This window comes from Lynx canadensis, chromosome E2 (genome assembly GCF_007474595.2).
Source record: "Lynx canadensis isolate LIC74 chromosome E2, mLynCan4.pri.v2, whole genome shotgun sequence".
Lineage (NCBI taxonomy): Eukaryota > Metazoa > Chordata > Mammalia > Carnivora > Felidae > Lynx > Lynx canadensis.
Window position 1 is genome coordinate 9,617,596 of NC_044317.1, and position 25,716 is coordinate 9,643,311.

The window sequence follows — 25,716 nt, forward strand, 5'->3', positions numbered from 1 at the left end:
CTGCGCATTTCTGTGGGTGCCCTACAGCGGGATTCTGAACGAGCTATTGCCACAGGGGAAAGAAAATGTGCGGAGGAACCCTAATAGCCTGAGCCGCCAACGCATACCAACGGACGGAGCCACATAGTGAGAGAACTGAACTCACCCTTCCAGAATCCTCTACCATAAAATGCCCAGAGATATTCCATAGTGCATTTCCCCAAAGCTTCTCTATCTCACGTTTTCTTTTTGTCACCTGCTCCATTTTTAGATGAAGGAAGAAGAAAGAGATCATTGATTCGTTCATTACAAATGCACTTAAGCTACAAAAACGTGAGTTACTAAAAGGCAATTCCTTTGGAAGGCTTCGGCAGTGGCACACAGATGCTTCTCCACACAGTCTCTGTGGGCGGAAGTCTATATATAAACGCAGCATGAACCAGTTGTGGGGTGTACCACCGGCAAAAGTGGATTGGCCGTGTGAAGGACATCTGTATTAGGACCCGTTCCCAGTCAAAGGAAAGCAATTCTCCTTGGTGGTCCAACCACTTTACTTAAACAAAAAGAACTGAGCCAACTTCCATCAATGAGCCTTTCTTCTAACCAGAAAAAGAAGAAGAAGAAGAAAATAAAAAAAGAGAGCTGCCTACTGGTTACGGCGATGATATGCCACAAGGTTAATAATGATGGGTTTCAGGTCACTGGCAATTTCTCATTTCAAACTAACTTGAACCATCAACCCTCAGGGGCTGATTGTTTACTGTAGGATATATGGCATCCACCGTCCTTGACGGACACCCAAGCAGTGGATGAGTGACACTCTGCCATTATACCGTGACCAAGCACAAGACAGGCGCTCTCGATCCCTAAAAAAACAAACAAAACAAAACAAACAAACAAACATACAAAAAAAAGTGCCCCTAAGTTCAATCTCCACAGGGGGCCCATAGACTTGGGCAGATTCACAAGGACTGGAACTTGAATGGGCTGGTGACTCATAGTCAATTCATGGGAACCAGACTCTTTCTTCCAGAGGGAACTGGGGAGGAGGAAAAAACTCTAAATATTCCTGCAGTGATTCAGAGGACGCCTTGGCTTGTTCCTCCATGCTGTCGGTCACTTCTCACATACCCCCACTTCGCTTCTAAATGGCCCGAGGACACATCCAAAGGCTACGTGGCTTTCTCCTCCTGCTATGATGAGAGCAACATGGAGTGACACAAAAATGCAGGAGGAAAGCTGCTTTGGCTCGGAAAGAGGACAATCGACAATCAGCAGAGGTAGAGCCTAGAGAAGACTAGAAACCGCAGGACCTGATGCCTTAACTCAGCTCCAGCTGTTACTTCCACTTTCAATCTTCAAATCCAATGAGAAAACCAGATTTTTACACGTAATCTCTCAATTTGTATATGCGTCTTGGCTATTTCTTAAAAGTCTTTGTGTGGTACGGGGCACCTGGGTGGCTCAGTCACTTACACATCCGGCTCTTGGTTTCAGCTCAGGTCGTGATCTCGTGGTTTGTGAGTTTGAGCCCCACATCAGGCTCTGTGCTGACAATGCAGAGCCTGCTTGGGATTCTCTCCCTTTGCCCTTCCCCTGATCATGCGCTTGCACTCTCTCTCTCTCAAAATAAATAAATAAGGGGCACCTGGGTGGCTCAGTGGGTCAATCGTCCAACTTCAACTTCGGCTCAGGCCATGATCTCACGGTTCGTGAGTTGAAGCCCCACCTCGGGCTCTGCACTGACAGCTCAGGGCCTGAAGCCAGCTTTGGATTCTGTGTCTCCCTCTCCATCTGCTTCTCCCCTGCTCATGCGCTCTCTCTCTTTCAAGAATTATTAAAAAAAAAAAAAAAAAAAAAGTTAAATAAATAAACTTTAAAAAATTGTTTTTAAAGTCACCATATGGGGAAAACAAACCATGTCTGCTAGTAAGCAATGGATATTGTTGTAAGCGAACACCCCACTGGGTTTTCTTCTCTGGAGCTCGCACCCAAAGCTGTGCTGGGCCAAGGAAAGGGGTGGGAGGAAAGTCCTGAGACTTAAGAGTTTTGTGATATATTCGCCTGTCAAACTCATGAGCCTAGAAGGATGATAAACACACTCAAAAACCTCATCTAACTTTAGAGTTAAGTTACTTTGACGCAGGCACCAAATTTATGGGAATATAATCCCCTCTCTGTGACGCGGGTCATCCTGACCTCCCCTGGCCCCACCAAAGGGGTTCTACCAAACGGCCCAGGGTCCATGGGTCCTGGCGGTGTATTTGCCATCGGGTGCCCTTCATTCCCCAGAGGAGCCGACAGTGACAAGAGGCAGTCCTGACCTAAGCTTCTATCTCTCTTGCACTCTATTTATGGGCAAGTAGCCCTGAGGTCTTGGGGCTTTCATTTCTTGAGACTTGAATCTTTCTTTCTGCAACTTTTTTTTTTTTTTTTTTTTTGGTCTTGCTAGCCACAGCACAGAGCCCTGGGAGCCCTATCCTGCCTGAGATAAATACAGCGCTCTCCCATAATTCTAATTAACAGATTTTTTTTTTTCCTCTCCTCGAAAGTTTCCCCAAAGGAAATCCTTCTCAAAGCCAATCTAAGCTGTCCTGGAAGTCAAATCCAGATTTACAAAAGTACAACAAAACGCACAACAAATTAAGTTTCCTTGACAACACAAAAGTACCAAAAAATAAAGAAAAGCCTTGCTGGCTTTAAAAGGAAGTTGGCGGGATCCACAGTATCCAGACGGGAGGAACCTTCCCCATGACCCGGATCCCCCTAAAAAAAAAAACTTTATTTAAAACACAAGAAAAAGATCCAGTACCAAAAGTCACATGTGAACCTTGACTGACTGCACCCTGAATGAGAACAATAATCTGTGAAAGACGTTTTGAGAAGAACCGGGTAGATCTGGGTATGGACTATGTCAGAAATTATTATCAAGTTGATAAGCATGATAGCAGTGATACATAGAAAAATGCATTAAGTTTTCAAAGATACCTGGCAAAGTACTTTCGGGTACAATGTGTCAACATCTGCAACTCACGTATATGGGTAGGTGGGCGGGGAGATGGATGAATGGATACAAAGACGGATGGATGGATGGATGGGTAGGGTAGGAAGACGGATGGACAAAACATGGTGAAACATTAGTAACTGCTGAATCTAGGTGGTGGTCATATTACATAGGTTGTTCATTTGCACTATTATAGTATTGATTACATTTTCTGTATGGTTGAGAATTTTCACCACCAAAAAGTTTTAAAACCTGTTATTTTCACAAGTTCAGTGTTTCAATTAACTTTTAAAAAAAAAATACGTTTTAAGGTATGTCATACAAAGAAAAGTCCCCATGCGGAAAGGAGGGATAATGTGGGAGTTGCTCCAGTTAATATTGTAGAGAAGGGGGTCTGATTGCTGAGATCTCCAGACTGAGAGCTTTCTTCAGAACATTCCTTGCGCGCCTGGGTGGCTCAGTTGGTTGAGCATCCGACTTCAGCTCAGGCCATGATCTCACAGTTTGTGGGTTCGAGCCCTGTGTCAGGCTCTGTGCTGACAGCTCGGAGCCTGGAGCCTGCTTCTGATTCTGTGTCTGTCTGTCTCTCTCTCTCTCTCTCTCTCTCTGCCCCTCTACCGCTCATGCTCTCCCTCTCTCTCTCAAAAATAAGCAAACATTAAACAAACATTAAAAAGAAAAAAAAAAGAACATTCCTAAAACTCTAAACCTTCATCTCCTTCAGCTAAGCGGTACGGAAACAGGCTCAGAGAGGTTCAGTGACTCCCACATGATCACACAGCAAGTTAGTGGCAGGTGAAGAGGCCTGGTGGATGTTAGGGCTCCCCTCTTCAATATGCTGCACCACTGAGCTGACTGACCTTGCCCAATTCACAGTCGATTTTCACAAGGGTAAAGGATGCCTTAACAATTGACTTCATCATTCATGCTTTGTTCTTTGGAAATGATGGTCCTCAGAGCCACATGCTTTAAATAAGCATTCTCCTCTTTCCCATTCACCCAATAAACTCTCTATCATGCTTACTATAAAGGGCATTATTCTGGGCACTTGGAAAAAATATATTTCTGCAGCCTGGGGCCCCTGTCCTAGAAACACTAACACCCTACAAGTTATGTGCTAGCATAAAGGACAAATCCCTAAGAGCCATCCCAAAAAGGGTCAACTTTTAAAAATGGTTTCCAATCATTATATCTCAGTGACAGGAGAAAAAATGTTATCTTGATAGTAAAGGATTTAAATTTATTGCATGGCTGAAAATGGTTAGTGAAGTGAAATTATAAAGTAATGAATCATTTCCTAAAAAAGTTGAACTGTTAGTAATGCCACTGCACAAAGAACTATTTAGAGATGTCAGAAGGAGAAAGAAAGAAAGAAAGAAAGAAAGAAAGAAAGAAAGAAAGAAAGAAAGAAAGAAAGAAAGAAAAGAAAGAAAAGAAAGAAAGAAAGAAAGAAAAGAAAGAAAAGAAAGAAAAGAAAGAAAAGAAAGAAAGAAAGAAAGAAAGAAAGAAAGAAAGAAAGAAAGAAAGAAAGTTAGTTATGAAGCCTGCCCAGGAAATTACTCCTAAATGTACACACTTTCTAGATTAAATTACTTTTTCAAAAGGAAAGAAAACTAAACAGACTCCATGATTACTGCTGGAAAAAATGAAGCTGTCTCTTCATTTCTATCCAGTTCCCTCTGGTTCAAGCTTGGTCCTTCGTCAGCAATTTAATGATCTGTACTTCTCAAAGTTGCTCTCGCAGGCAGCCCCCCCCCCAGATGAGCCAGAGGACTGGCCAGGCCCTTCAGATTTCTCTATCTCCTGGGTTCTGGGAGACGGTTCCTGCCTCATCTCGCCACACTCCAGCTGGGACCACTTGACCCAAAACTTTAGGCCAAGTCCTTAGATGGCAACACCGATGACCACCTGGTTGATAAAGAAATGGGATTTCTGGGGCGCCTGGGTGGCTCGGTCGGTTATGCGGCCGACTTCAGCTCAGGTCATGATCTCGCGGTCCGTGAGTTCAAGCCCCGAGTCGGGCTCTGTGCTGACGGCTCAGAGCCTGGAGCTTGTTTCAGATTCTGTGTCTCCTTCTCTCTCTGACCCTCCCCCATTCATGCTCTGTCTCTCCCGGTCTCAAAAATAAATAAACACTAAAAAAAAAAAAAAAAAGAAAAGAAAAAAGAAAAAAGAAATGGGATTGCTACTCAAACAACACAGAAGAAACCAGGGCACCGTAAATTGAGTCTGTGTGTCAGTTTGGACTCCCAGGTCCAATCATTCACTCTTCTTCGTTGTTCGTACTAATAAACGTAGGCAACGGGGTTCACTCCATTCAAGCGATCGAGACCAGATGTATACTTAAGACTCTCAGGGTCCACAGAGGTGAGGCACCAACAGAGGAAGAGTTCACATGAAGAAGGTGGCTTTCACTTTTAAACAACTGTGTCACATAACATGGCCTCTGTCTGCCACCACCGAGCTTCGCTCTGGCATTCAAAATCCTCCAGAAAAGAGGCTTTCTTTCTAGGAGTCATTCTTCAGGGATCTGAGGACGCTGATAAAGATGTGGCTCCATCCACCCCAGATCTTAGAGACTCACTGCTTAACCTAATCTCAGAACATTCTCCCAAATATCTCCTGGGCTCCTAGCAAAGTGGAATGCTGGCTGCAACAGCAACAACAAAATATCTTCTCTTTTATGAACCTTTACCAAAAGGAGGAGGGGGAAGAATGGGAGGAAGAGAAAGGATAAGAAAAGTAAGAACAGTGGCTGTAAGTGTAGCAGTAAGAGAAGCTGATGTTTATTGACTATTTACTATGACCCACAATGTGTTAAATAATTTGCATACATTATCTTGTTCCACTCTCACAATCTAGAAGGCAGAGACTATTAATCCCATTTTATAGGTGAGAAAACTGAGGCTCACGAAGATTAAACAAATCCCCCCAGATCACACAGACAGTAAGGGACAGAGCAAGGATTCAGACACAAGTCTATCTGAATCCAGAAACCCTGTAGTCTCATCTGCTCTGCTGCTGGCGGCCTTCCAGGATGTTCTTTTGAGGAAAGACCTCTTCTCATGTCTTAGCTCGGCACCCTGCCTAGGCATTATGGCCCAGCTCTGTAGACCATTAGGGTCGCCCAAGATGGGAGACGTGGCTCCTTCTCCAGAACCCCCACATAAAAGCAAAGACTTTAGAGCAAAGATCTTATGCCTCCTACTGGATGGTAAGAACAGTTTCTAGGACTTTTGTATTCCCCTAGGCATAGACGGGCACCCAGATTGTCGACTGGAAATTAATGCCACACTGTGTCAGCCGGATAGCCCATCGCTGATGGAGGTATCCAGCCATGCTTTGTGGAAGGACTGAACCTCCTCAGTAGCCAGAAAGCAAAAACAAACTGCATTTGTTCTGTAAACATTTATTCAGTCCATAATACATTCAAGTTCCTTAGACTCCAGCAGCCTGCTTGAAATTGTCAGATCGCCTCTTAGGAGGAAACTAAATGGCACATCTCTTTGGCATCAAGTGAAAATCACTTCTTAATAAGGTTCTACAAACGACAGCCTTAAGGTGCTTCTTCCAAACTCTGCACCCGAAGTCGTGGGGGATGCTGTTGCAAGGCTCCCTACGCAATGCCATAATTACCAGAAAATGGAAAAATCCAAGGAACACCGGGGCCGTGGAGCAGGGTTCAGGGACTGAGGGCAACTGTTGATCCACGCAAAGATCAAAGCTGTGCAGAAACCATTCTCGGGTTTACACAGCTGCGCGCTCCGTGCGAGAGCCATAAAACAAACACAATCTGGACGGGAGGGAAAGGTCTGTGATTGGGAGCGTGTGGGTGTCAATGACTCCCCAGGACATCACATGAACCAGGCCAGAAAGCCACCTCACTCCGGGGCTAGAAAAAGAACCTGGTACTCTTTTCCAATCCAGGACATATTTTTTATTGGGCTGAAAAAAAAAAAAAAATTCAGCATTCTAAAACATAATGAGAAAGAGGGAAGAGAATCATTAGCAAATATGCAAAAAAGTTCTTGAGTTTAATAAACATGGCCCAAAAAAAAAAAAAAAGTGAATTGGTCAAATCTTAATAACCTGGAGATGAGAAACTCCCTGTTCCAGCTTATCTTGTTTAGTTGCTGTGTACAACATCTGAATGGGACCCAGAGCTCTCGAAACTCCTTTAGGTGCATAAATTTCTAAACTAAATAATAACAAAGCCATATGTTACTGCGTTTTTAGATATGAATTGCTGTTCGATGCACAAACACAACAGCAGCTCCCGCTATCGTTTGGATTCATTAAAAATAAAATCATCTCATAAGCCAGCAAAGTTGATTTTTATTTTTATTTTTTTTTTGCACTACAAAACTTTCATATTTCCCCTGTGTGCAAAAGTATAATTTTTTTATGTGGTTGTTCTCAATGTCCTGAACTTGATATACATGTAATATTGGGAAATGAAAATAATATCTATATGTATGTGAATTCCTCATTTTGTGTATTAGAAAACAATATGTTTTGCTCATTAAAGCCGCCAATATAAATGCTATAAACCATGAAATTACCTTTGAGCCCTTCCTGAAATAACCAGTTCACAAACAAATGATCCATGCAAAAAAGGAAAGGGGAGATTACAATAATAAGACTAAGTTACATTTTCATCTCAGGATTTTTTTTTTTTTAATGTAGAAAAGTATTATTACCGCAAAACCAACATCTGCGGCAGGGACATCCAATTTTACAGGAAACACCAAACAATACAGGTAGCTTGAACAAAATAAGTTCAAGGAAGGGCTCTTTGTATTCTCCAAATGGGATGCCGAACTCCTATTTACAACACGTTATCTCAATAAAAGAACCTTACTCGTGGTTTTCCCACTTGGTAGGGCCGATTTAAAAGCAATGATGGCAAAAGCATTTTGCTAAAATGACTCTGATGTTCCTCCTGCTTAGAAATTAAGATTCTACCCTGCTGACGACTGACAGAAGGTGTCGATGGCGGGAATCTTCTCCCAGGAGTCAATACTCTGAAGCTGCGATTAGCAGGGCGCTCGCTCCAGTGTGATCCCCAAACCAGCAGCAGCAGCACGTGGGAAACCACTGGGCATGCAGACCCGGGGCCCCACCCCGGACGTTCTCAATCAGCACCGCTGTAGGTGAGGCCCCGCGAGCCTGGGGTGTGCTCACGACCGAGAACCCGCCTTGGTCTGAGAACGTCAGTAACCAAAGCCTCAGATAACGACGTCATCCTGCGTGCGGTCTCCAGCGCTTCCTTCTTCTGCAATGGCCTGTCCCTCCCTATCCAGAAAACAACATCTGCGCCAAGTGATTTGCACATTTCGGTCTGGATTAATCCCTGCCACTCTCTCCCATTCGAGCACACGTAATCTATGAAGCTGTAACGATGACTGCAAGACGACATGGGACTCCTGAATCTCCTCCAGGTGCTGACCACTCTCCTGTGGTAGCCCCAAAGAAACCGAGAACCAGGCCAGGGTGATGGCATCTTGGGCAGGGAATGGCCCCCGCTTCCTAGCAGGACCTATCAAATGATCTTCCGGAGCATGAGCCCCGAGTCAAGGTACCTGTTTCCCATGGGCCAGATCTAGTTCTTGGCTCATTCATTCATTTGTTCATTTAATTACTGAGTCATTCACACAATCATGAAACAAACTTTGATGGAGCTCTCACTTTTTTTTTTTTTTCCTTTGTTGCTTCATGGGAACAAAAAGCTGTGTTAGATCATTCCAACATTCTCAGAGTGCACAGTCTAGTGGGGAAAACACAGGTAACACAAATAGATGATCTTCACGGAGCGGGGCGAGTACACGATAGAAATCTACACAGGACAGAAAGAATGGAAGGCTGAAGAACTGGTGGTTTTGGCAGGAGGGAGTCAGTCACACACACACACGCACCAGAACTGAACCTTAAAGAACGATTAGAAACCAGGCAGGCTGGAGAAGGGAGATGGGCGAGTTCCAGGCAGTGGCAGACCGTGAGTAACAGCACTGATGCGCGGCCAGGACTCCCTGATTGAGAGCCCGTGAGGCAAGAAGTCTGCCTCAATGTCTGCATCCCCAACCTGCCGGGCTTGGCACATAGGTGCTGAGTGAGGTCCACACGAGAGGAAACTGGACAAGCGGTAAGGAAGTCATCAGAGGAAGTCAGCCCCTGAGGCAGGAAGAAGGTGTGTGGCCCCATTTGAGTGACCTAGACAAGGAGAAAGGGAGGCTGACCAGCCCAGGGCTCAGCAGCAGAGGAATGGAAGTGTGGAAGGCAGGACACCAGTCAGGACTATGTAGGGAGCCTGGTTGCTAAATGTGAGTGAAGCCCAAGAAAGGTTCTGAATCACCTTGGAGGAGGGTATGAATGTGCTTGGATAAGATCCTGCCAGAATTGGCCAGACGAGGCTGGAGCCAAGAGTACCCAGTCAAAGGCCCCCACCCACTCATGACCTATTTAATAATCCTGCCACCAGCGTGGGATGGGGAGCAACGTCCAACTGCCCTAGACCTTGAGGAGTGGACAACTAACCCAGAGATCCTAAAACCACCGTAAGGAAGAGGAAGAGAGAAAGGAAGGAAGGGAGGACACACAACCCAACAAAATGGTGCTGGGCTGTCACAGGAGATACACAAGAGAAGAGGGGACCATCTGTCTAGATTTCATTTCTAAAGAAGCCTGGGCTCAGTTATAGGAATGGCAAGAGAGGGGGCAAGAGGACAAATCTTCCCTGCCTCCTAAGTACACACTAGAGAGTTCCTCAGCTGACCTGCCAATGTCCTCCTTCTGAATCCTTGCAGCGACACCAAGAAGGGGATGTGAGATGCCCACCTTGCTGCTGAGTTAACCAGTGGCTCAAAGAGGTGAGGTCACTTGCCCAGAGCCACACAGCTGGTAAGCAGACGATGCAAGGATTAGGTTCTGGTTGGACTCCAAAGTCCGGGGCTGGGCCCACCTGCGTCAGACAGAAGAAAGGCTCAGATACATCAGAGGCTGAAGGGGCTGCCAGGCCAGGAACAGGAGACTAGCAAGGAAGGGTGACGATCAAGTGCGCCCACAGGATTCGAGTGGGGTGGGGGTGTGCTCATGAGGTTATAGAATTTTCTACCTTTCTGGCAGAAAAATCTCCGGACTAAGAATTCTGCACTGGGAACCCTCACCATTCTAACCCATCCCTGAAAACCTGACAAAGTCTTCTGACAAAACGCACGCTCAGCTCGGCAACCGGGGTCTGTCTGAATGCACTTGGCTCTTCTATGAATCCCTCCAAATACTTGAGGGTAAGGGCCGCACATTTCAACCTAATGGAATTTCCTGCCGTATTCTGCAATGCCAGAATTCCTCCAACACAGAAATAAATTTGAGAAGAACTTTTTCCTTCCTTTCTTTTTTTTTATGAAATAGAACATAATCTTTTCAGTAGATCCTAATTTAAAGCATTCTAAGTCCAAAAGATAATTATTTGGACCATATAAATACTGCATGTGGGTGTAATATGGATTGCATGCAGAGACATAAAAAAAAAAAATCACTTGGCTCTGTTATTTTCTTAAAATTGCTGTGTTGTTGCCATTTTTATTGGGTTAATTAAAAGACCATAAAAATCAATCCCAACATGTTTGGAAACAGATTTTCAAATTTTATAAACTGTGTTTGGTGGGCGAGGCCGAAGATAAGAAAATAACAGACTTCCGTGCACTCAGAGCTTTGGTGTGACAGGTCATTCATTCATTCATTCATTCATCCGACCCAAATCCCCTTCTCTGGCCCGGTACTAAAACCCTCGCTGCTCTGGTGGGACACAGAAAATGAAGGACATCTTATTTAGATGAGGGGTGGCAAACTTTCTACAAAAAAGCCAGAAAGTAAATATTTTCAGCTGTGAGGGCCACAGTGTCTCTGCAAGCAGGACACTACCCTGACAGCAGGAAAACAGCCCAAGACGATCCCTATGCAAATGGCTGTGACATATTTCAATCAAATTTTATTTGGGGCGCCTGGGGGGCTCAGTCGGTTGAGCGTCCGACTTTGGCTCAGGTCACCATCACGCAGTTTGTGAGTTTGACCCCGTGTCGGGCTCTGTGCTGACAGCTCGGAGCCTGGAGCCTGCTTCAGATTCTGTGTCTCCTTCTCTCTCTGTTCCTCCCCCACTGGTGCTCTCTCTCACTCTCTCTCAAAAATAAATAAACATTAAAAGAAATTCATTTACAGACATTATAATTCGAATTTCATATATTTTCATGTGTCAGGAAATACTGTTCTTCTTTTCACTCTTTCTTTCAACCAGTTAAAAATGTAAACATCATCCTCAGTTCGTGCAAAACCCGAGGGTGTCACAGACACTGGTTTATACTCTTACCAGCGTAAGATACCACGGTATGATTGACTCAGTATCTGCAAAGAAGATTCTCAGCTGACAAGTCCCAGGGGGCTACCAGTCCAGCATGTCAATCCAAAAGGCATGGCTGCAGCGCAGAAAAAAAGAGGCTCCCTTCCTCAGCTGGTGGCCATCAGACCTCTCTGCTCATTTCAAAGATGGCTCCTTGCCCAGTTCCAAGCAGTGGTCTTTGGTGACTCTCCCGGCTCCCTGGTGGCCTTGGCAATTTGCTCCAAACTTGATAAAGTGCTAATTTTGCTTTTTACAGCCGTTGTGTAACTTTGATAAAAAGCCAAGCCAACCCCTTTTGAAAATCTGAAGAAACGTTAGCCCGCAGATTGAAACCTGGGGATCCGAGTAACAACCAGACGGCAATTTTCATGGTCAACTTCTAAAACTGTCCAAACAGCGGTCTCTGACGGAAATAATGAGAAGCCTCTGTGTTATTTCCAGGTCCCCTGTCCTGCCTCAATTGCTGAATGTCAGCCCCAGACAGCTCAGTTATAATGACAGAAACATAACGTAGTTCATGCAAGTGGCCTTCAGTGGGCAAATGTTCAAGCACATTAAGGTTTTAATATAATTATAATTATAGAACATGTTCAACCAATTAACCACAAATATGCTGTTTATCTGAAAGGCTGCCAACACTGTGAACTGCAGTCAAAATAACATTAGGCTGTGGTCCTTAAGCAAAGAATACACACTGAATCAAAAGAGAGATCAGAAGGAAAAGGCCAAAATAAATATTTTATCTGATATTTTATGAATATTTCCTCAAATGCCAGATTAAAATATGTCATTTCAACTTCCCATATATTTACTTGATGAAATCAGATTAAGTGAGTTCATGACACTGTTGAAAAACATCATAAACCAGAAAGACAAAGAGAGAGAGAGAGAGAGAGAGAGAGAGAGAGAAGTGTATTTTGTAAATCTTGGCAGTCAAGTTCCCCTAAAGCGAGCGTAAGTATAACATAAATAAGAAATGGCAATTAGAACAAATCATATTTTTAAGGTATTTAGAAACTTCTCCTTGCTCCTTGTAACCCTTCTTAGTTACAGCCACCAAGAGTTTAAGCAAAATTAAACTTTGCCTTAGCAACTAAATACGATAAGCCTTCTCATAACTTTCCTCTAAGAAAGAATTAAAAAAAAAAAAGAATCCAGTTGTACGATTTGTATATACACAATTTGTACTGCTGTAAAAGCATATTTTGAAAAGTGCTCCGTAAATAATTAAGCTATTCCTTTTACCATACTTCCTATATTACAGAAGTCATTTTCCCACCAAGAATCAATAAGTCATTCCTCACACCAGTCATTTTTCTCCATTTAACGGAATGGACGAAAGTCCGACACTGCAAGTTACATTACCTCTGAATTATGTGTGTAATTTAAAATTCAAAGTACTACACTAAGGAGCTTTTTAGACTGACCACTCTACACTCTCGTCATAAATATGGTCCCTTGCAGACCCTTCTGACAGATTTACAGAACAACAGGAGTTTGAAACAGTTAAGCCGTGAGCCCTACAGGAAAAGCCACGCTCGGTAACAATGCCACAGGAACAGTCTCCTTTTCAGAGGAAGCGCAGGGCAAACTGTCATATATCATTCACCAGGAAACGACTCTATGTTTTTAGATTAATGGTAAAGCCATTCTAGAGCATCTTAACTTTAATTACAAATAAACACGTGGGCAGATATTGACATGTCAGTCTGAAGAGTGCTCCCTAAGTAAATGCCCGTATGATGTTTGTTTGACCAACCCCAAGTCCTCCAAAGAGAGAGAAAGAGAGAGAGAAATGGAAGTGTGTGTGTGTGTGTGTGTGTGTGTGTGTGTGTGTGTGTGTGCGTGCGCAGCAATCTCATTTTAAAGAATTAATAGAAGTGACTTTAAATACCTGTAACTGAATTCATGGGCTGATAAGCTTCTGATTATCAATGAGATACAATTACTTCACTCTTCACGAAAATAAAAATAAAGTGACTCCTAAAACTCTCAATGAATATTCTCAAATCTGTGATAGGCTGACTCATGCTGTAGACTCGGAAAACTTGAAGAAAACACCTGTCAAGTAAAGGGCATTTCTCTCCATAGTACACATTATTTTACTCAGTGCCTCTTAAAAAGAACCAGACCCACTCACACCCCCAAACTAGTACGAAAGAAAATGAGACTCCCCAACACTGTGTTTTTCAAATATTGGTTACGTAGAAAATGCAACAATAGGTTTGATTTGAGAACTGGGATGTATGTATACACTTGGATCTCTTGTGCTTTCTTGGGTTCATGAAACGACCCCTCTACCTTTACGGGAATCTGGGAGTTTCCCTGTCCCCTTCGTTCCGGGACAAGGGAAACCGTTCTTCAGGAAGGCACTATCTTGGATCCCCATGGCAGAAGGTTTCTCAGAACACTTCATCTTAAGAGCTGCTGCTCATTCCCAATGCCCAGTAGCCTAACAACCTTCCCCCCCCACCTCTTTTTTTCATTAGTAAGTAATTCTGAGAACTGTACACTTTCCCTGATGTGGAACAATCTTAGACCACTGGAGCCTTACTAAATCACTCTAGGACATGCCTTCTCTGGGTCATCAAAAATCAACTTTCCTGCCTAGGTTTTATTCTTGCCAATTTAGCATTCCCAAGACAAATCACTTAAAAAACGCCTTAAAAATCATTAGCGCTCATTTATTCAAGCCTGAAGCGGGGGAAGAAACAGACTGGCAAAGTTTCACTGCCAGCACCAGGTAAAGTTCTCCCCTCCAGTACTGTGTGCTCCCAGCAAGACTTCTTCAAGAGCCGCCTTGCACCGCATTTCAGCCAGGACCCTCACTCTCTCTGGCTCCCAGCTGCCACGGCGCCTTGTGTTAACTGAGAATTTGTGAGAAGAGCAGAACCTCCCTGGTGGGTGTTAGTTTTGCATGGCAACACGCAACGATCTCCACTTGTGAGACCCCAAGGATAATTTTTTTTTCTTCCCATCTCCACGACGGTATTTTTTTCCTCCCTTATTTGTTTGGACTTCTTCCCGCTTGAAAAATGCGCCAACGTCCACCCGACTGATGGACGCTTGCGGGTAAAATACCAGATCTGAACAATGTATATCGACAGAGCCTGTAAATTACAATCCAACGCGGTTAGTTCAAATAAAAGGAAATTTCATCTAAGGGAACTGATACTCTGGGAATTGTTGCTCTCCAAAGGATTACTTCTAGGGAAGTAAGACTTATAAAGGGAGATGTTGCAAATGTATCGGGCTCCTCTAGTATATAAAGGGTCACTATGATTGTTCGGGCAATGCTATCGTGTAGAAGGATGTATTACTCATGAAAGATGGACAGGACATATATTCTTCTCCTTTGATAAAACAAAATATTGCTCTGTGAACAGGCTTGTTGCTTCCAAACGCATTTTATTCAAACGACCACCAGGACCATAGCTTCACAACAAAAATCAGACCAACCTAGATCCACCTGCTGTGAATAAAACTAACATGACTTTCACTGCCATAAGGCACTGGCCCTCATCAGACCCTCTCAAACATTTCCCTCAGCCATTCATACTATGACTCAGTAATAAATTGCACACACATATATATACAAACATACGTACATATGTATGTGTGTGTGTGTGTGTGTGTGTGTGTGTATAATAGGTACTGCTAAAAAAAAAAAAAGATAAACTCATAAATAATTCGATGCACTGTCTCCTGCCAACTGACCATGTATCATTCATGTTGCAACTGTCATACTAAATAAAACCTTTAAACTATTTCCTTTTTTTTTTTTTTTTTCATTAAAAAGCCCAGGCTGTAATTGGGAGCAATCGTATGAACTGTCTTGAATGTAGTAGGCTTTCAGAGACGGATTGCTTAAACTTCCTGGTTAAAAAATATTCACCAGGAATGGCTGACTGACAAAGGAAAAAAGTTAGGTAAATCTTAGACAAATGTTTTCCTAAAGGGTGTTTCCAAAGCTGCGTCACTATCATAATCTCTAACTAGATAACACCGAACGTGAACAAAAGAGCTTCAGCCCAAACTTAGGGAAGACAGGCTGCGCTGGTTTCTTCAGACTTTTTAAAAATATGCTGTCACTGTAACACTTCTTCTTTTCATGCCTTTTACAGATAATTACTACCCACACGGTCATTAAGATAAAAATAATACAGAAAAAAAGATTTATAAACCTAGTTTAGTGAAACGATCAAACACATCTAATATTATCAAAAAGTATCTAATCTTTTCTTCAAAGATTTGACTTACTAACTCAAAATCAGAGGAGATGGCCCTCCTGGCCTGGTCTCTGCCTTGGCCCCTGTACCTTGACTGAGCCGGTTCCTTGTGAAGCCACTGGAAACAGGGCACTTCGAGCCCTTAAAATGTCTTAGATGCAGAGGAAGAAAGCAGCAAGTGTGTGACATCTTATAGAGGACAGCAAATACTGTTGGCTTTGTTTTCAATGGTAACTCGGTTCCTGCTGAACTGAGTCTCTCTCCGGACCAGTGGCGGGTCAAAGTTATGGCTCTTGTTCATGACTCCATGACAAAGGATTCAAAATGAGCTTGGTACCCAGTTACAGATCAGGCTTTAACCATCTGAGCTAACAGTCCTTCCAGCAGACATCGAGGTTTAAGGAGAGTCATATATTGCTTAGGCAATTAGAAATCATTAAGTTTCAAAAGCAAAGCAAAACAGAAGAGCTAAGCTATCTGAAGCATCAGGCCTCATTTGCCAAAGGGGAGAAGTTCGTCTTATTTCATTTTTCCTTGCAAAACTCATCACCAGTTCCCACGTTTCCAAAATCTCTTGTTGTTGTTTTGAATGCCAAGGTCAAGCCTACCATATCTTGTCCCATTATGTCACCCAGGGGCTGATTCCCACCCAGTGATCAGAAAAATAAGCTGGAGCATGACCCCACTGGGGCAGTGACATAAAAGGATGGGTGTCCAGCATGACAAGGAGCCGTAAGATAAAACAGACTTTCTAACTTGGAAAAAAGAAAATCGGGAGGTTTTTATTTTTTTTTTTCCTAAATAAAGGAGAAATTAACTATGAATGTCTTGAGTGGTTATGAAACTAATATACCTTTGGGATAACAGTAGAAAACAGCTTAAATTTTTTTCTATGACACTCCCATGGTCATATTTAGGGTGGCTTCATTGGTATGAGCAGCAATTAATAAGAAGCCATTCATTGATTGACTCATTTTTGTGTTTTAGTTTACTGTTCCCTTACACTTCTAAAAGTCTGCCCATATATATTGCTTATAAATCACACCAAAAATACATCAATTAAAACCACAGTTATATTTTCTTTTCAGGAAGGGGGGGGGGGAAATCAAGTCCTAGAACCTGACTTGCACGTTTTACTTAATTACAAACAAAGACATAACGCATTATTTTTCTGTATCCACGAGAGGCAGGCAGACTGCAATTTTTATTGCATGTTAAGTTTTCGCTAGATCACAATATTATTAAGCTTTAAATCAGAGGATTGGTTTCTTCAGCTAAGCCTAACAATACTAGAAAGTAAAAGAAAGGAAAAAAAAAAAAAAAACACCTCATCTGGGGCTGTAATATTTGCTGAAAAAAATCTACTTCAAAACATTAATCAAATTTTTCGCCTACTGGGCAACCATATGGAAGAGCAGCATGTGAATCTCACAAACTTGCTGATCTCCTGTAACTGGGTGCAATTAATTACGCCGGCTGCATCCATCTCTTGGATTTTCGCCTTGTGAAAAAAAAAAAAAAAGTATTTATTGCAACAGCTTTTACAAAACAAGGGAATGAAAATCACAATTGATTAATGAGCTGAATGGAAATATTTCCGTTAGCAGATTTTTTAAAATGAATAAGGATTAATACCGTGGGTAGAAACGAACACACGTTGTGATCTCCTTGTACTTTCCGGGCCCCCCAAAAAGGTGGCGGGAGCGTGGGTAGCGAAGATGCTGAGGAGCGTACCATGCATAATTCACTAGCAGGCTTTGGATCGCAAGTAATAAAGCCTTAAACCAGTGAAGTAATAAAGAGGTTGGCTTTACAAGATACTATCCTGGGAGACAAAAAGCTTGTTCTTTGATTTGAAAACACAGATATTAACTACTCAGTGGGTGAGGAACATCGCAGGCCTGACAAAGAAGGGAAAGGAAAGTGGCCCTTAGAAAAAAAGCAGTCTACTTTGTCCTTAGCTATTTAGGCCCAAAGATTGCTACACATATGGTCCGGTTATTGTTTTAAGACCCCTTCATAAAAGTGAGCATCTGAAGGGAAGGAAGGATGGCAACACTGTCCTTACCTGCTGGCTAAAGGGACAAACAGTACATAATGGCTGCCTTGTGCCCCACCAGCGCGCAGCTCTCATGCGTTTGCCTTTTCCTAACCATCGGAACCCGTGACTCCAGCCTTCTGGGAGCCGGCTGCTTGGCAGGCACGGGGGTCACCATCCTGCCCTCAGTGGGGGGCCCCGGCCCCAGGCTGGAGGGCCCCAGACCAGCAAGCAGCTGCTGCCCTCGGTCCCTCTCTAGAACGGCTCTTGGGGTGTAAACCAGCCGGGCATTAATGACATCTCCTTCAAAGCACCCTTACTTCAGGACCATCAGGTCCAATTTCTCTAAACAGCAAACAGCAGAGGAGACCAGTCTCCGTATTTGCCACTTGTTAAATACTTACCTGGAGAAAACAGAGCAAATGCTAAAGGTAGGCGGAAGGAACATGTAAGCTGAGAGAGATCAAACATTGTAGAGCTTTCACAACCTGTGAAGCAAAGAGCCGCAAAGAAGGACCTTTGCAATTCAACTCTTAGGCCAACCTTTTTACTTCACTGCACCTTGTGTATTGAAACTTCTACCAGGAAATTCTACAAAGGGCTTGTTAAAGAGGATTTTTAATAATTTCACTAATGCCCTCATGACACGTGGGGCCAATATATTTGTTCCTTCGGGACAATCACCTGAAAAATGAAAGCACCTGAGAAAAGAAGAATGAAGTTTTATTAAACGACGGATAAGTCATGTTTTTAAGTGACCTTATTTCATCTCCAACAACTCATTCCAAATATGGTCTATATTTATGTTAACACAGAAGTTCAGAAATTTTGATGCATTGGAGGGGAAAAAAAAAACACGTGCACTTTAAAGTAACAAGCAAATCTAGGTAGACAAGAGATTCCGAAGGCCAGCAATTGGGGAACTGAATAGATAACTTAAAAAACTCTTTTATTAAAATCATTCCAGTCGAGAATCAGAAATGCTTTATAATCAAAGAAGCCGCTGTTTTGAAGAAACCATCATCCAGGGAAAAGTAGGAGGAGGTTACCAGGAAAATGTGCTTGGCTTCTTGAAGAGGGGGGAAAAAATCTAATGGGAACTGAGTGGTCCAACTCCTTAAACCAGTGACCCTGCCAATGTATGCCACTCCCCACCACCACCTAGTAGACGACTCGAACACCTCCTACGTGCAATGGTTGTTGGCTTAAAAGTTTAAAGAGCTAACAAAATGTTTTAACGAGATACAAATCTCAGAGATCATTAATCAATATGTTCAATGTTATTTGTGATAATTCATCATGACATGATATTAATGGGTTACTGTACCCTTCAGAGGTGAGATTAATGCAAATGAGCTGCCACAATTAACTTTACTGCTCCCAACTCACAAGAATGGACAGATGATTATAAATGACAACTATATGTCAATTACAATATCCAATAAAGTGAAGCTTAGAGAACAATCCGTCTCCTTTTACTGCTCTTCCTTGACATAGCGGAATTTAGCTCAACCCACTGTTGTCACAATGTAGCCATTGTTTGGAAGAGGGGTAAGGGGTTTGGCTTGGCTTTCCACCACCCCCCTTTTTATTTTAATTTTTCAGTTTCTTAAGAAGTGCTTCAAAAATACCCATGTAAATACATTTTCTGAAGGAGGAGAGCCACGGGAAACCAGGAATAAATGCCTCATTCATTCTATGTGAGTTAAAGAAAATTGTATCCATTTTCAAATTGTAGCAGCAAGGCCAGCAAGGAAATCACCTACCCAGCTGTGTATAATATATTTACTCAATTAAGGAAGGAAGACATTAGCACAGCATCCTGAAAAGGCTTGAGTTTCACTAAACAAAAGTTATTAGAGGATCACTCTGTTGAAGTAAACAGGTCGGAAGGTGGAAAAGCGGGTATGAGGCCATTGGCAGAAAGAGAGGTTTAAACTTCTTAAAAGCGTAGACCCACACTTGGGGTGTCCATTAATACCCAGGTACGGACACTGCCTGCAGAGTATTTTGATGCCAAAATCCTTCTTCCTTCCATGGGTAGAGGGCTGAGAGAAGCCTCTCTGGTGCAGACCAGCCTATTACAATGCTGCCTCCTAACCGCAGATGCCCTCACTGGCAGGTGCGCCCAGTGGCTCTTGAGTGTTGGCTGCTAAGCCACAACTACCCCCTTCTGCCTCACCTGGGGCTGTGCCCACTAAGCCTCCTTCTCTGGCCGAGGCTGGGCTGCTCACTGCCTGCCAGCCAGCCAGACCCTTGTCTCAAGCGGCATCCACACTCCAACTTCGTAGTCCAGAGCTCCGCATGGGCGCGGGTGGAAGCCGGGCCACTCCCCCTGCCCTATGCCACTTTCCTCACCCCCCTTCTTGCGAAGGCGCAACGTCCCAGATCAACCGAACGAGAAGCCTGCCTTGAGCTCTGCTTCCAGGGAAGGAGCTGCAGTGTGACCTACAGAGGCCCATACTTTGCCATTCATCGATAAGAAACCACCCTACGCACTCCTTTTCTGAAGCCATACTCAGAAAGGACGTCTTCCTGAGGTCTCCAGAGACATCTAAAAATAAAATTATAACGCAAGACTGTAACAGGTTCACAGTGGAGTCTGGAAGCGACACCTGGGACTGTCCAGGATGTAAGCCCATGTCCTGTCTGTGGCCAAAATGGCACTCATTTCTTCATTAGGGAGCTGGGCCTCCCAGACTCCACGTAGGGCCAGGCCTTGGGACCAAAGAACCACATCCTGTGGGTCATAAATGATTCAGGGGTAGCACTTGCCTCAAGCCAGGCCAATCCTATTCTCGCTGCGGCTTTTGTGTGGGGACAGTGAGGGAAATGGCTTCTTGCTGCCGTTGCGGAAGGGCTAGTCCGTATCAGTGGCAAGCTTGATCCCCACTCAGAAAACTCTCTCGGAAGAACACAATTTTTAAAAAAATCAAAATCAAGAGGTTAAAGACGGGGCCCTCATGACATAGTTAAGCTCTGGGACAAGTGGACTCTACACCAGGGGCTGGCAAACAGACCACTGAGCCCAATCTGGACCTCAGCCCCATGTTTTCAAACAGCCCAGTGTCTAAAAATACATGTTTAAATGGCTGAAGAAAGAAAGAATAGATTTTAACACGTGAAATATTACATGAAATCCAGAGCCTGGTCTCCATAAGTAAAGTTTTATTGGAGCATGGCCACACCTGCTGGTTTACCCATCATTGTTGTGGCTTTTCTTGCTACAGAGGAAGAGGTGAGTGAGTATTGTGACAAGAGACCACATGGCCCACAGTGCCAAAAATATTTATTATCTGTCCTATTACAGAGAAAACTTGCTGACTTTTGCAGAAAACTTTACATTCATGAGCCGTTAATGACCCTTTCCAGGTAAGCTAGTTTGAACTCAGACTCTTTCATGTACAAGGAGAGCATCCTAATTAACTATTCGTATCCCCTCCCTCGAACCCAGACCCCTCTGCCCCCCCAGTCTGTTGGGGATCCCCAATATAAAGAATCAATATACAGACCAACTGACTGGTTGTTTCTCTCACCTCATCCTTAGAGGTTATTGCATTTTTTTTCACTGAATGTCACAAAGTATTGAAATGTTCACCTTAACACATGCAAAATACACAAAATCAACCATTCCAACTCATGGGAAATTCTAAGCCAAACACTGAAATATAAAGTAGATTAAAGGTGGGGAAATAAACTTTTTTTTTTTTTTAAGGAAAGCATTTTATTTTTAAAGTTTATTTATTTATATATTTTTTAAGAGAGAGAGCGTGCGCGCACGAGCGAGCAGGGAAGAGGCAGAGAGAGAGGGAGACAGAGAATTCCAAGCAGGCTCCCCAATGTCAGTGCAGAGTCCAGCGTGGGGCTTGAACTCACAAACTGGGAAATCATGACCTGAGCCAAAGTGGGAGGCTTAACTGACTGAGCCACCCAGGTGCGCCCAAACTTTTTTTTTTTCCATGTACTTGAAGAACATACTGAATCAGAGAGGAAATCCCACCACTGCCAAAGTGTGGCCCCCGATGGGGAGAGCCTACCATGGTTAGCCGTAATGGACCAGAACATTCTAGTCTCGGCTCAAGAAACTCAGGTGCCTGGTGAAAACACAGTGTGACTTTGATGACTTTTATAGAAGATCGCCACGAGGCGAGATGGGAGTCATCCCCTTCATTTCTGGTTTCCTGTGTTCCATGAGGAGACAGTTGCAGGTTGGAGTGTCTCTTCCCTCTTCCTGGCTATGCTCACCTCTGTCTCAGGACAGGAGCAGTGATCACCATGCAAAGAGATGCAGGCTGCCTCCCTGGACCCCCTGCTCCGTTAGCTCAGGCTTGTCAGGAAGGTTAAGGGCCAAGTTATTTTCTTTGGTGAAGACTCAAGGGTATCTCACTTTTATTTTAACAATATGAAGACAACTTTTGTTTCCTCCTGTAACCAATCTGCTACACTAGATCCTAATAGCTCTATTACATTTTCCATACATTCTCCTGGCATGGGGCATAAACAGGCAAGACAGCACCGGATAAATCACGGCCAGCAGCAAAGACATTCTCTCTAGGGAATGAAGGCTCCCATTTAGCATCTTAACTCACTCCCTTTTTTGGAAACACCGAGTCACAAACGAGTCTCTCAAACCGAAGAAATTGAAATTGATTTCTTAGGGTAATAATTAACCTCGGAAAATAACTACGAAAGGTTGCTTATTAATTATTTTTTGTAATATACTTTGGGAATATTTCCTTTTTTTCATAAAAGATGGAGACAAAAGTAGACACATTTTATGATCATATAAAATGTTATTGGATTCCTATTTTATGGGAGAATGAAACTCACTTAATTTGCAAAATGCTCGATATGAGAGGGCAGGGCTCTCCCCCCTCCAACCTCCCCCCACACACACATAGCTTTTTCAAGACCCTTAAATACATCTTTTTTAAAACAACACAATCCTTCTGTTACTTATTTTTCAACACATAACTGCAGTAGAGTTTTTAATACATTTGTCCCTATTTAAGTCTCCCACTGTTTTTTCTACTTATTCAAAAAAGAAAGTCCTTTTCATCAGAATTGCTTACAGGGCACTCTGATGACGCGCTCATTCTCTCCTCAGGATGGAAACAGGAACGGTCACTAAGAAACTTGTTACTATCCCAAGTAATGAAAACATGGGAGCTAGCATGATACTATAGATACAGAGATGGATACTATATATACAGAGGTGGATACTAGATACACAGGGTTGGATACGATATACACAGAGGTGGATAGTATATATACAGAGGTGGATACTATATATACAGGGGTGCATACAATATATACAGGGGTGGATACTATACATACAGAGGTGGATACCATGTATACAGAGATGGACTTATGTCCTGCAAGCAATTTAATCCACACACATACACACACACACACACACACACACACACACACACACACACAGAAACTGCCAAGACGATTCTTTTTTTCCTTTAGTCACCTGCAAAGCCCTCTAACATAATCACAAACTCATCAAGGTACAAGTTAAATCATGTAATAGATATTGCCCCAGATACTACACGTCTGTTGGATCACCAGGGGAGAACTCCAAACATTAACAGGCTAAGAAATGTCCCCCAAAGAGGTAAGAGGTAAGATTATTCAAGGTGTCTTACTTTTCCCTTCCTTTGGTGGTTGAAAACATTTTATTCTGCACTGTTTGCAGGGAGGGGTTGTTTTGTTTTCTCCAAAGAGACAGACAAACACAAAAACAATTGCGTGGAATCAAGTTACGCGAACATCACGGAACCGCTTCTTGAAGCATTCCAAATATACGTTTTTGCTAATTAATTAACAAATTCAAGCTGGTTAAATAAAACCTTCTTCCAACACCTCCTATTTAATTGCAGTTTGGCACCAACAAATATATATCAAAATTATAGTATTTCCCCTGACAGGAAGCTCCTTCCTTCCACACACTATTATGACTCTCTGCAGAGTAAGCCAGAATTGCTGACAACCTTGAACACTGCGACAACAATATTACTATACTTGGCAAAGAAGTGCCCTTGCGGCGAGAGAAAAGCTGTAATTTTGACTGTCACTTCACATTACACTAGATATTATTTCACTGTATACACATGCACACACTCACAAACTCTTAATAGACTACAGTTTTCGCGCTGTCTGCCTTTCCAATATAAATGGCAATATAACACCAGAGCACCGCCAATGGAATCCCGGCGAGAAACAAATGGTTTGCATTATGGAAACATCGTCGGAGGATGCCTTTTAAGGCATATTTCATTCCTTTGTCCCCTACTCATGCCGGGTACACCCCAGCATCAACTTCGTAAGCTAATTGCTTTATCAAAAGAATTTCAATTTTATTTTTTAACCTCTGTAGAGGACAAGGTTATCAGTAACAAATCCTAGGCTTGAAAATCCCCATGACATGTGGCCAAGGAGGCACCACATGATTCTTAACGTTTTGGACACTCTTCAAGTCCGATGCCTGATTTGGAGAATTTCCAGATTTCAAAATGCATCCTTCCCGTGCATTTATTCTGCTTTTCTCTCGGTGAGGAGGAGTCTGTTAAGGGGCAGCGACCACTGGCCACGTCGCTGCTGAACCAAACTGGCACACGCACAGCGGCCCCCACAAATCCCGCAAACTCTGCACACCGTCCCTACCAGAGAGCAGAGCATGTCTCTGCAGAGAACTGAGTGCAACATATGCTTCCTCCCCTCTAAGCTCACGCTGAAGCAGATTGGGCCGGGCTCCCTACTGGGCCCTGCCTCCACCCCCAGTTTTGATTTACAAGATGGTATGGTGACATTCCCTCTATCTGTCCAGGGCAAGGAATTCTGTGATGTCAGTGGGAGCTGCAAGTGGAGACCTCCCCAGAACCCAGAGCAGAGGTCAGGAGGACTGAAGAGGTGGAAGAATGTGCAGCATGCCCCAAGGAGAGATGGTAGGCACGGCGGGGAGGTGGGGAAGGGTATGGCTCTGGACTTCGCCTTTAGGAAGGGGTTTGCCCCTCATATGCCCCTGGGAGGAGAGCCACGGAAAGCCCGGGCAGCCAGGCTATCTGACAAGGAGACAGGAGCTTCTTTCTCTACCTAACCGCTGCCGTCCGCCCCCACCTCACTCCGATGTTCTTTTCTACCCTCAGATCAGTATTTCCAAATATTTAAATAAGATATAAACTCAACTGCACTGAATCGAGGGGAAGCAACAGCCAACTCTTTGCCCTCCATCGAGGGAACACACCCGAAACTTCACCGTGTCTGCTGACCACACCAAATTTAACAAGGTTCGCAAATGAACTGGAGTAAGTTTCCCACAGTGACACATTAATAATAAGTTCCTTATCCCATCTATCCCAAGCCATGAATATGTAATGTTATAAAATGAGTTCTTTTCACACAACAGAACCTCAGACGTGAATAAATAAAAACTATCCATCACAAGCCTGTGAAAAATTAATGAGAGTTCGGAGACGCGAGGAAAAATGGGGACTGAGGAGAGATGGCCCAGTTCATAAAAGCCTCCCTAACTTTTGGGTGGTAAATATCCTCGCCCCCGCCCCTCGCGCACTGCCAGGTGAGGGCACAGGACAGTGACGGTCCACCCCACCCGCTGGGGTCTACTCAGCATCTGAGGACTTGGCTGCAGCACGTCACCGCTGGGGTCACGGCCACACACGCTTGACTCCCATATTCTGACAGTGACCCCACCCACAGGGGCAGGGCCCGGGCCTCTTGATCGAATTATTTATAGTTCACGACCAACCTGCTTCCAGAAGGATCTGAGGTTGCTCACGGCCGTTAGGAGAACGGAAAAGCAGTGGGCTGCTGGAGGCACAGCTAAATGCTAGGAGACGGGAAAAGCCCTGATTTGTCCGTCTTTCCTGCGAGTTGCTAGGGACACGTGGCACTTGTCACTTCCATTGTCATTAGCAGCACCATCAATGCCACTCACTGGCGATGTGCCCTCAGCCACGGCTGTGCTGGTGCCATGCATAGATGAGCCCTCAGTCTCTCAGTCTTACTCCATTTGACCGACTGGGAGACTGAGTCTGGGATTAAGGAA

At 43.7% G+C, this 25,716-nt stretch overlaps 1 protein-coding gene across 3 annotated transcripts in view; it reads right to left on the reverse strand.

Moving 5' to 3' along the window:
- Positions 1 to 25,716, reverse strand: part of WWOX (WW domain containing oxidoreductase) — a 976,622-nt gene that overhangs the window by 790,927 nt on the left and 159,979 nt on the right. Inside the window, exon 6 of one of the 3 annotated variants that reach the window (XM_030298629.1) lies at positions 16,781 to 17,105. The exons of the other annotated variants lie outside the window; for them this stretch is intronic. Within the exon in view, the coding sequence (XP_030154489.1) occupies positions 16,983 to 17,105 (123 nt within the window). The 3' untranslated portion in view covers positions 16,781 to 16,982. Of the gene's footprint in view, positions 1 to 16,780; positions 17,106 to 25,716 lie in introns of those variants that run through there. 3 annotated transcript variants of the gene reach the window in all.